Source organism: Amblyomma mixtum, chromosome 7, assembly GCF_055824585.1.
Source record: "Amblyomma mixtum isolate Tamu chromosome 7, ASM5582458v1, whole genome shotgun sequence".
NCBI lineage: Eukaryota > Metazoa > Arthropoda > Arachnida > Ixodida > Ixodidae > Amblyomma > Amblyomma mixtum.
The window spans coordinates 87,462,400-87,474,693 of record NC_143018.1 but is presented as its reverse complement, the minus strand read 5'-3'; the positions used below and the strand labels follow the sequence as shown (position 1 = coordinate 87,474,693).

The window sequence follows — 12,294 nt, the reverse complement described above, 5'->3', positions numbered from 1 at the left end:
CAATAGAAGTGCCCACTGTATTAGAAACATCGCTTAAGAGAACTTCTTGTTAGCGTTAGTTGGCAACTGTCCAGTCCTCTGTCCTGTTCTAGAGGCCCGTGTACTGTGCGATGTCAGTGCACGTTAAAGAGCCCCAGGTGGTCGAAATTTCCGCAGCCCTTCACTACGGCGTCCCTCATAGCCTGAGTCGCTTTGGGGCGTTAAACCCCCATAAACCAAACCAAACCAACCTTTTGTGTGTGTGTGTGTGTGTGTATGTGTGTGTGTGTGTGTGTGTGTGTGTGTGTGTGTGTGTGTGTGTGTGTGTGTGTGTGTGTGTGTGTGTGTGTGTGTGTGTGTGTGTTTGTGTGTGTGTGTGTGTGTGGTTTTTGGCTCCTTTAAACTACAATAGCAGGGACGTACAGAGACACACGACGCGTGCATTCAAAACACACGCCCTCTTTATGCCTGAAAGACTTGCCACCACCTGCACGAAGGTGCTTCAAAAGGGTTACGTCATGTGTCCTACACAACAGGCGTCGTCCGTCACGCAGTCTCAGGGCAGCGTACCTCCTCTTTTGCTTCCCTATCGACGTTTCGGTTCCTCGCGGGACGGACCACAGGCCCGGCGCACCGTCTCGGAACCGGTAGCGGGCCAGCGAGGGGAGCAGGACCAGGCGTTCCCGAGCTCGGAGCCCTACCCTCCGGACGACGTCGCGGATCCCGGAGTCGCGCAGTACCTCTCGCTGGCCATGGCCCTCGCTGCGTTCGTGCTCATCGTCGCCCTGCAGCTGGCCTTCGCGGCCCCTCTGCCCCACCGGCAGAGGGCAGCCCAGGCCCAGCGGGCGTCTGCCGTGTGCACCAGCGAGGAGTGCGACCGCTACGCGAAGCTTTTCGCTGACGCCATGAACACCAGCGCTCCTCCGTGCGACAACTTCTACGCGTACGCCTGCGGAAGGTGCGGATATACTTGAGCGCGCAGAGATAAGGGAATACTCTCAACAGGGACTATTTACCGGTCCCAACATGCCACGCCATATACGACGTGTAGCGGATACCCCTGAGGGCGCACAGATAAGAGAATACTCTCAGGCCTATAATAGCCCCCCCCCCCCCCCCCACTGGTGCAAGAAGTTAAAGGACTGCCAGTCCCCAACATGCCACGCTGTATACGATGTGTACCCTACGCTGCAAACAAGCTCAATGACACTCCGAGATTACATGATTTCTTAATGACCAATTACAATTTGTTATCGGCGCATCTTTGTTAACTTTTGCGTACTGCAGTGCCAAGAGCGCTAGTGAGGGAGCGAGAACAGGAAACAAGGATATGCGCATTCAGGGACTGCGAACAGCGCCTATGATATAAGCTCAGAACAGGAAGAAAAATATACGCGTTGTTCAAGCCTACATATGCGGCATAGTTTCTTCGTTTGTAGGTTTGAAACTTGGATATTGAAAAGAGCTCGTGGCATTAGGCAACATGTGTCATGCTTTGGTGATGGGAGAGAAGACAGCTGAACTTTAGGGTTAGTGCGTATGGGCTAAAATATAAGTTTTAACTTGTGGTGTGTTTTGTGTAATTAGTTTGCAAACTGTACATAACTGCTTGAGTTGTTACAATTGGCTGTGCAATCAGTGGGTGTTTCCAGAAAGTGGCGTATAAAAGGCGGTCCTGTATGCGGTGATTGTAAGCGAGCCTCCAATGGGGAAATTTCTACAGTGATTCGAAGCTGAAACATGCACAAAGTAGATTAAGCCAACTTCTGGGAAAGGATGACGTAAGTGGGCGAAAACTCGTGGGTGTACTCAAAAATGCATGCATCAAGACGATCTTTCTATATTCTTGAGGAAAACAGCGCAAAGTGGATGACATGCAAACGAAAGAGGAAGGTACCACATGCGCTGACTCGCAACTGGAGATTTAACGGAAAGGCGAAGTTATGCGTTTAGAGAGAGAGAGAAAAGGACGGAAAGGCAGAGAGGTTAACCAGGCGATGCCCAATTGGCTACCCTACACTTGGGGAGGGGAACAAAGGGGAAGGAAACCACAGGAAACTCCGCACGTCAGAACCGCGGGGCACAGAAGTCTATATTAAATGTTAATAATCAGGAGAAAAATGTAGCCGGTAGTCCATGAACTCTCCATCCGACAGTACATGTACAGTCTTTGTCAAAAGTAACCAGGCTGCATAGTTTGCTTCTAGCTTGCATAGTGGAGGCCTTGTGGCTTTCCTAAAGCTCAAAAGGTCTTTGAAGGTAAGAATACCCCCAGTCCTTACCTTTAACGACCATTTCAGCTTCAGGGAAGCTGTAAGGGCTCCACTGTACGAGCTAGAAGCAAACCATGCAGCCTGGTTACTTTTGACACAGACTGTACATGAATTCCTTATCAGACAGGGCCACTGAAGGATGGCTGACGCAGCGGTTGTGTTTTTCCTTGTAAAAAAGGTTGCTTTTACCTTTTCATGTCATGTTTTTTTTTTTAATTTCCAGCTGTCTGTAGGGTCCTAGGTGAGAAAATCTTAGTAAAGAACAGAACAGATCAGCGATTATTGCATTACTAGTTTTGGGTAATTCATTAACGCACGCCACAAAAAACTTTATTCCATATAATGTCTCCAAATATATTCATTGTGATTTGGCAGTGACATGTTATGTGTGCCGTATTTGTTCGCAAAAATAATTTCTTTGAAAATGGCGGAAAAAATTTTTAGAGCGTGATGGCTGCATTATAAAAAAAAATCATGTGCCAGGTGTTTCATCTGGCACGACACCGAGTCTTAAGGTAAGAGTGATCACTAGAAAAGTTAATGACCTTAATTAGTGGCCAATATTCAGCGGAGAGGCGAGCGCGATAAGCGCATGGTTACGAGTCAAGCACAAAAGTTTGCCGGATGCGGAACTGCGAAAAAAAATTATTTCCATGTTGCCTCGCTAGCTATTCAGCTGGTTTTCTTTAAGACGATGGATCACGCATGCCCTATTGTGCTTCAATGCTCTTCATTGAGTTGCTTTGCCCGCCGCGCAAATAAATAATTTTTCTGTAGTCCACACTCTGCAAACTTTTGTTCATCACATTGCGACATTGCTCTCTCTCATTCGTTCCAAGGACGGCGAGAAGGATGACAGTTTTGTGTGTACTATAACGAGCATGCTATAGTTAATGACTATCGAAACCATACTGCAGTTTGTGTATGCTTCACGCGAGCTGAACGCGTATTTCAAGTCACATGTAAGGCGATAAAGAATAAACAAAGCCTGTTTCGCCTATTGTTTGTCTTCGCCTCTGCCCCCAAGGTGGGACGCATCGCACCCGAGGACCGGTGAGAACAGCGTGCTGGCGGAGTCCTGGGGACAGCTGGCCAGGAGGGCCTCTTCCCGGCTGAGACTGATACCGGACCCCACGGGCAGTCCGAAGCCCGTACACAGGGCTGCTCACTTCATCTACGTGAGTGCAGTGCTCGCGGGACAGCTGCAGGTCAAGGAACCCTGGGGGGCCGCATAAACCAGTACTGCCAGAGGTCCGGCAGCTCGAAGATTGCGGGTTGTTTTGACCATTTCAGGTTCCATTTTTTTTAGTGAAGGATAACTCCTTTTTACGCTGGTTAATTAACGATTACTGGATTTTCGCGTTCCACAGCAACACTGCAGGTAATGAGAGACGTACGCGCCTTACAGTGCAGTCTATGTCCAAGATTTTCGGACAAAAGTTCTTAAAATTCGAAAAATGTAATACTTTGTTATGGAAATATCGAAGGTAAGGGTTCATTCCTACGATGTGTGGCAAAATCTTTCTTTTAAACGTTTCCATTGATCGCATCGAACAGTTAAGGCTGCCATAGAAAGCCAATAGAGAAACGCTTGTAACGATAGCCAGAAAGTTAATAGAAAAAAAAAATACAAGACTGCCTGGCGCGGATATATCAATTGTTATAGCGAAATCTTACATTAAATGTTATGAAAAAATTGCGTTCTTAAACGGTTTTCCGCGCAAAATGCTTTTGTCAGAATTGTTGGGAATGTCTAGCACCCGGGGTTTTCAGATGAACAGAGGTCTCAATACTTCGCCATCTTCACATTTCGCTTCAGTCGAAATTTACCTTGGAAATTTGCTGCATACGGACAGGTCTAATTGAGAATTAACGTTTGTGACAAAATTTTAACTAGAAATACCAGCGCCTGAGTCTGATGCATAGACCCTTAAGCTTTATGGTTATGTGGGACTGCTAGCGAGCAGTTTGGCTTGTGCAGTCCCCGTATCAATTACGCAAGGCCACGAAACAGCACCACAAGGGAAAGGTGTAGAGCTCACAAGTTGTTTGCAGCACTATGAAGGCTTTGATGATCTGAACCAATCAGAACGGTGTGCTCTGCGAAATGTGTTCCTTTGCGCCCCACAGCCCGTTACTGGTGCCTCCATCTTTTGGAAGGAAAGAGCACCAGTGTCCAACTGCTTCGCACAGGAGACTCGGCCGACTACGATCAGACTCAAGTGCAGCGCGCAAAAGCCCGCGCTCCCTTCTAGACCGCGGCCATAGGCGGACTTAGCGGGCGCCATGCTAACAAATGAAAGCGCAACGCTTCGCAGGAGGCCTCCACAGTGCTGTATTCGGGCGGACTTTCTCTGCTAACTTGACCAGTGAATGAAATGCTCGCTGTACGTTCAAAGCACCACCCTGAACTACATTTTCTATTACTTCTGTAACTGTTTGAAAAAGTCCTAACACTGCTTGCATACTTGAGGGACTAGTTCGTTGTCTTCCTTGGCCTTGATTGGACGAGAGAGCTCTACCTTTCACAGCGCTGCACACGACTTGTGAGATGAAGAATATAGTTTGTATATAATCTTCGAACTAAACTAGCTCTAAATTGCACAATGGTGATGAGACAGGAAAATAATGCGACCGCAACAGGACCACCACAGTATTTCCTAAATTCTATGCATACATTGGCTCACATAATGCGTACCATGGGGATCGTGTTTTCGCTGCCTTGTGTTCCTTGCGTAATTCAAAGCTTGTTTAGTTCGAACGGGACCAGCGTCGGTGAGAGTGCAGAGTTTCACAGTATAATGGCGAGTCTCGGGCAGATTCGATCTCGGAGAACAGTCTCTGCTTGAGGATAACGCAATACATGAAAACCATGCACGCCATATTTAACGCGCTGTCTTTGCTCAGTGGCCTCTGCATTGTCGGCTTCGGAAGCCTATCAGCTAAGCTTGGTTGTCCTTGTCAGGAGAGAGAAGCTAACCAGCCTACACGAATAGTTTGTGGGCGTTGTTACCACCGCGAACGGAGCGCAGTGCCCTCTTCGGGCATCGAGACAGTGTACAAGGGGCAGCTGTATGGCATGCGTCCTGCTCTAGTGACGCTTTCGTGTCGGGTTGGCTTTGTCAGCGAACGTATGTCGACAGCTTATTGGATGGATCCTTATTGATTCTGGAAATCATTTTTTCATTCCCAGGAAAGCTGGTAGTGCGCGTGTGCGATGCATAAAAGTAACATCCGTTCAAACTAAAGTCCATGCACACGCCACCTAGTTGTTTGTTACTTGTCACTAAGTTGCGCTGGAATGGCCGTGAATGGGAAAATTGGAAAAAAAGTTTTCTTTGAACGAAATTGCAAATCGTTTTGATGGGTGTAAAAATTTGCTTTCAAAAAGTTGTTCGAGCTCTGTGGAGTCGTGACGAAAGCTGTTAGCATTTTCTTTGTGATATAAGTGCCTTCAATGAGGAACATATAGGCTGCGCCCTCAGTGCGAATGGCGGTGTTTTTCGTGACGTCACAAAATATTATTGGGAAGTGGAGGGAGGGGGGTAAAGAGTCTCCGCGGTAATGACTGTTGTCGAATGCGCTTGCTTGGCACAGTTAACATGGTCATGCTGACTCAGTTAACAGCGCAGGCTGCTGGCCGAGACATTATGCCCAAGGTAACATGCCGAAAACGACGTGATGTACAGTCTTTGTCAAAAGTTTAGAGCCCAGGGAGTTTGCTTCTAAGCCTCGCAGTGGGACTCCTGTAACATTCGTGGTAGTCCTACTCATTGGAGAAGGCAGGACCAGAAATCTTCTTACCTTCCGGAAATTTGGAGCGTTGGAGGTGCATTACGAACCAGACAGTGTGCTTCAGAAGCGAACCCCCTGGGCTCCAAACTTTTGACAAAGGCTGTACGTTGTTCATATCAGGCAGCTGGTGACGCAGGTGCCAGTTAGGTTGCTCTGGTTTTTTTTTTCTATACCTATGTGTTTTAAAGAAGGCCCAGAAGCACGACCGAAATTTTAATAAATACTGTGTTACGCAGCTCGTTCTACAATACTTAACTCGAATCTAAATTCACATAGATGTCCTTGAAAGTTTGCTTAGGTCCCTCCCACTTGCTCGACTCTATAACATGCACAAGAGTCCGTACTTAATTCCTTCATTTCTTTTGTAATTGCCGAACATTTCGCTCGCAAATGGCGGTACGCAGACGTGCCTGGCGATCATCCAAGTGCCAAGGGTCCCCGAGGTCAACGAACTGCTCGCCAAAGGCAACATCACGTGGCCAGCGCGCAACGGCCACCCGGACTTCCTCGGCTCCCTGTTCTACATGTCGCGGCAGCTGTTTTTGCCCGTTGCCTTCCACGTCGCCACCATGGAGACGACGAGCCAGGAAACAAAGCTGCCGCCGTCCAAGCACCTGACTCTGCACTTCGGTCGGTCCCGGCGTTTCCAGGAGCACGTGAAGGCACTGGCGAGTCTTCGGCGGTCGGGAGGCCTTTTGAGCCATCTGAGGCTCACATACAAGACGTTGGCCATCCATGTGAACGAGAGCCGGCTGAAGGAGCTCGCCAGTCAATACGACTATCTGGACGACTTTTTCCAGGACTACCAGAACGCGGCCCACCATGTCACCACGAGCGACAACGCGTCTTTCTTCCTGCAATACACGCCGTCGGTGCCGAAGGCCCGATGGGACGGCATGATGAGGCGATACCTGGGCGTCTCTCTCTTCCAGGACGGGGACGGCGACAAGCTCCGAGGAGGCGTGGTCATTCAGGACGTGCACCTCTTCGCGACGCTCTTCGAGGTGCACGCCAAGCACGGCGAGTTCTTCACCGACGACTTCGTCGGAGGCCTGTGCGTGCAGACACTCGCGGAGTACGGCAGCTTCGACATCCTGGCCAGCCTGTTTGGCAGTCAAGCGATCGCCACCCAGCGCGTCTACGACTCGTGCTTCTCCACATCCTACCGGTTCTACGGGCGCGCCATCGACGCCTACTTCCACCAGCCGATGAGCCACGAGGTCGTGGACCTCCGACACATGGCCACCGTCGTCCACGAGACCTTCACCGGTCAGCGACGCCGTAGAACAACGCTCGGTGGCACAAACATGGCCGTGATTAATAATACCTCAAGTAGGCACCGAAATTTCGACTGGGCCCTGTCCGGTTTGGACCAACTGAACATGATGACGTTCGCCGGACATTACGAACGCTACCCCAACATGACCGATAGTCCCGTGTACGACTGGATACACCACGCTGCGTTTGCCTCTGCCGGGGGCCTTGTTGCTACAGAGGAGCCGGTTCCCGCGCCCCCGTATGGCGACATCTGGCGCGCTGCTGGCAGGTTTCGTAACTTCCGCTTGGCGTTGGCGCACATGGAAGAACCGTTCTACGCCACCAACGTCAGCGCGGCGGTGCTAATGGCCGGCAGCGGAGCGCGCCTGGCCGCTGCGCTGTTTTACGATCACGTCGAGACTAGCGGTGGCCCAAACAGCACTGGCGGTCCCGCAAGTGTCTACGCCGAAAACCACGAGTGCCTCTTTCCCGGAACCGGCGCCGGAAGCAGCCCGGACCTCGAGATCCAGGGCGCTGTCGCTTCCGTCGCCGTGGCGTGGACGGCGTTCCGAGCTGCGAGCTCCGACACGCACGCTACGTTCAAGAGCGACCTGAGACGCTTCGGCGCTGGCGGAATCGGGTCCCTGAAGGAAGACGAGCTCTTCTTCGTTTTCTTCTGCTACCTGTTCTGCGGGGACGCGGATGGCGACCGCATGTGCAACGTGGCGCTCCAACACAGCGCGGACTTTTCGCAGGCGTTCGGATGTGCGAACGCGTCCGCCATGAACCCGGCGAAGAAGTGTCGCCTGATACGGTAGCAATGCTGTGTCGTACCCTTGAATTGCGCTTTCTGTAGGGAGCATATGCATGCCTGTTCAAGGAGAGCTGCAGATTTTCTCCTCATTACCTCGGCATGCAGGAAATTAGATTTGTGCAAAATAACTGTGGTGGTTTGTGTCGTTCTAACGCGATAGCGTTGAGGCTTTCGTTCTGCAGAAAGTCCGGAGTCGTTGGCGATCGACGTCGGTATTGTGAGCGAAAAATCCCCGCAGAAGCTGGAGATCAGCCAATCAGGAGAGCGCGTTAAACGTGTTCCTTCGTTCCTAGCTGTTGCATGTCGTCTGCTCGCGGAGTACACATATATGGTTAGAAAAAGAGTATAAATCGACGCCCGCTACGTACCAGCTTCCTATGCACGTTTACGTACGCCAAACGCAAGCATTTTGCATGAGGACGCCATTTTTCACATTCGTACATTTAGTTCAGCGCATAGAAACTGGCAGAACAATAAGATCAGCTGAGTGGCGCCATCTGGTGTTTAGAAGGAGAAACATTTTCTCAACAAATGGACGCTTCCCTTCAGGACTAAAAGCGGCAGACTCGTCACCCTTATTAAAAAATAGAGCAAATTTATCGCTCGTACGTTTTATTATAGGCGAGGTGAGACGAAGCGATGGCCCGGTGCCCCATTTATGGCCACTGAAAACTCTAGCAACAACAACTAATTCAGTCCGAGGCGAGAGGTCCTGCTTCAAAGGATGCCGCCATTTTGAAACGAATTTTTAGATGATGCAAGATTAACGCACGCAAAACTCCGCAAATAGCTTACGTACCGCGACCGTACATTAAGGTTCGATATGAAATAGCGTTTGGCGCATGGGCACTTTTAAGCTGGCTATCCTGTATACCCGTATACGTATATACTGACACAACATTCCGCAACGTCAGAACGTTGCCTGTGCACTCGTCGTAGCTTTGGTAGTGTTGCGAGGAACCACTGGGATGGAGTGTAGGTCACGTGACCTTGTAGCATCATCACAACCTGCCCGCCGGACCACTGATGCGGTGGCAGGTATAACAATGGTTGGTTTGGAGAGTTCGCTCGGGAAGAGTAACCTGGTTCTTACTATAGTCCCACCGCTGGCAGCACCTACCATCGCTGGGCAGCGGCGCATCGCTTAACCGCTGCACCACTGCAAAAGTGAAAATTGACTGGCTTCGCCAAGAAAACGGCAACAACTGTTCCGATTGCCAAACCATGGATTCGAGCAGCCATGATAGCTAAGATGTTCAAGCAGTATCTGTCCTGCCGCGGTGGCTCAGTGGTTACGGCGCTCGGCTGCTGACCAGAAAGACGCGGGTTGGATCCCGGCCGCGGCGGCCGAATTTCGATGGAGGCGAAATTCTAGAGGCCCGTGTGCTGTGCGATGTCAGTGCACGTTAACGAACCCGAGCTGGTCGAAATTTGCGGAGCCCTTCACTACGGCGTCCCTCATAGCCTAAGTTGCTTTGGGACGATAAACCCCAATAAACCAAACCAATCAAGCAGTATCTCGATCAGTATGACCTACAACGCGCAGTGTGAGGTGAAGCTGTTCAGGCAGTGTTGAAAAACTTCTCCATTTAGGTGCAGGGTTTTCTGCAAGGTTTCCGAATTCCCTAAATTCTGTTATATGCTTCGCGGAGCAAGAATTTGTCATGGAGTGCGAACCAGAATACGGTAAACGCTGGTGTGTTGTAGGTCCGAACAGACGCAATTATTCGGTCGTAGTCGCGTAAAGTCACAAAAAGCGAGGCATATTGGTTTCGGTTAATAGCGAGAACACAGATCATTGAGAAAACAGCGACGGCGAAGAAAACTACCAAGACAAGCGCGCATTGTCCCAGTGTTGCTTCGCTGTTGCATAGTATCCTGTATACAGAAAGTTTGGTTAGGTTTGGTTTATTGGAGTTTAACACCCCAAAGAAACTCAAGCTATGAGGGGCGAGGTAGTGTGTAAACAGAAAGGAGTAGAGTAAGAATGCCTATATGGGAGTTAAAAGAGAATGCGCTGGAGGGTAGCTTTCCTCCGTTTTACTCCCATATAGGCATATTCGTGTTAAAGTGCACCTAGCCTTAAGGGAGAAAACTTCGTCAAATGGTTTGGTTCGTCTACTGTTTCACGGAGTCGCTCCGTGCAATTGGAAGAGGTAGAAACAAGATGCCTGAGAGGGTCTTCAGTTCAAGGCAACATGTTATTCGTACAAGGCACAATAACAAACTGGAATCAGTTCGAAAGCACGTCCCCGAGAGGTTGCTTCAGTTTCAGCGTGAAGAACAGGAATATCTCTCCCCTTGGTCCGGAGGCCGTAGTTGCAACTATAACAAGCTGGGAAATAAAATTCTTCGATTGCTCGGTGTTCCTGTCCGCGTATAGCAATGCATACGTCCTCTAGAGTTGCACGTGTCTGTCAGAGCGCATAACGACGCAGTTGGTCGTGCACTCAGGCTTCCGGTGAGGATACACGCGCTATGCGCAGTTTAAAGGCAGGTAAGAACGAACGTTTTTGTGGATCCTTTTCCCCACTATGAAGCCGTGAACTTCACGAGCGGTTATCTTGGTCGTATCTGGTAAATTAATGTTAAATTAAAAATTTATTTCCGCTTTCTTGAGCTCCGTTTCTCACTTTCGGCGTGGGTTAAAAAGCGGTCATAGGTTCAGTGTCTTTTAAGAGAAGAATTGTGGGATCTCTTTAATTCTGAGCGGAAGTTTATTTGACAGTACACGTTGCAGGACTAGTTCGTCCACCATGGTATCAATCAAAAAAAAAAATTCAGCTCTCGTTTTATGAAGAGCGGACGAAAGACACTCATTAAGGGATGGGCACTGACAACAGCTGAACTTATATTTAATTGAAGAGAGCTGTATACTCGTCCCGATGGGCATACCCCGCTTCACTGTTAAGGGGAAATGCTTTCTAGGGTAGATTTCGAGGACCGAATTTCGAGTTTGCACTTCGCATCAACACTTTTTCATTCGCACTGCGAAGCATTGGTGACCACACATCTTTTACAAGCGCACACTGTACACATGACCGTGCGTAGCGTGTACTGAGCACGTGGCCACGTTGGTGAGAAGGTAGGTTGTGAGTGCTGTCGAAGGGAGCTTGGAACATGAAGAGGGAAAAGTATTAGACGAAGAAGAAGGTAGCCTTGCTAGAATGCATAATAACAATTTCAAATTTTTTTTTATTGGAATCATAATGGCTGACATGCTGAAACTTGCAGTATTCACCTCTGTCTTTATTCAATCCAGCCCACCCTGCCATCATAGCGGATGGCGGGCTAAAACTTGCAGTATTATCCTCTGCCTTTACGGAGCTCAATCCACACTACGAACTGAAACAGGTCATCACACCAGCTGACATACTTCACCGGCCTATCTGGCACTAATACACCGGGTCAATACAAGCCCGAATGCTCTTTGTGGGGCTCCGAGAGCAAACTTCGAACACATACTCTTCATATGCCGAGAGCTCCAACCACCATCTCGCTGGAACCTCACAGACGTAGAAGGTTGGGAGATCGCGGTCTCTAGCTCCGAGCCGGCCTCACAGAAGAGGCTGGTGGAATGGGCGGATGAGGTCGCCAGAAGTCATGGACCGATGGCCGTCAACCGGGATTAAGAACCAAGCCAACCATACCTCCCCTACTTCCTTAATGTTTTTACCTACCAACCCACCTCAATATTTTTCAGCTTTAACGACGTTTTAGTCAGAGGCGCTGTCTTGTCACCTTCATGTGCAGGAGCATAGAACGAGACAGACTGCAGTTCGAGGCGTTGCAAATTAATAAGAAAAAGAGTCTCTCATATGCCATTTCCGAATCGGGGATTAAGTCCAAATTAGAATATAATAGATGGTGCCCGAGAATGGGAACCTTGGATTCTGATCTCTTGAAGGTGGAGATAAAAAATCATGAACGTTACTATAGTGACCGACAGCTGAGGAAGCGGGCCCGGGGAGATTCCCCTTATCTCCCCTGGGAACATTTACCAGCGCTGCGACCGGGTACAAGGAACAAGAAGAGACAGAAGGACAAGCGCTTGTCGTTCTGTTTGTTCTTGTTCCTTGTCCTCTGTCGCAGCGCTGATAAAAGTTTTGAACATGATCCAACTAGCTCAAATTTCCGTGTTACCCCCTGGGAAGTAGCGGGTAAGGATGACATTTG

The 12,294-nt window shown here is 49.4% G+C and overlaps 1 protein-coding gene across 1 annotated transcript; it reads left to right on the top strand.

Annotated features, from left to right (window-relative positions):
- The first annotated feature begins 497 nt into the window (after positions 1 to 497).
- Positions 498 to 8,122, top strand: LOC149336734 (uncharacterized). Its single transcript, XM_089554223.1, has 3 exons — positions 498 to 937; positions 3,280 to 3,430; positions 6,452 to 8,122. Exons 1-3 carry the CDS (start codon positions 498 to 500, stop codon positions 8,120 to 8,122), a joined length of 2,262 nt encoding a protein of 753 aa, XP_089410349.1.
- The last annotated feature ends 4,172 nt before the right edge of the window (positions 8,123 to 12,294 follow it).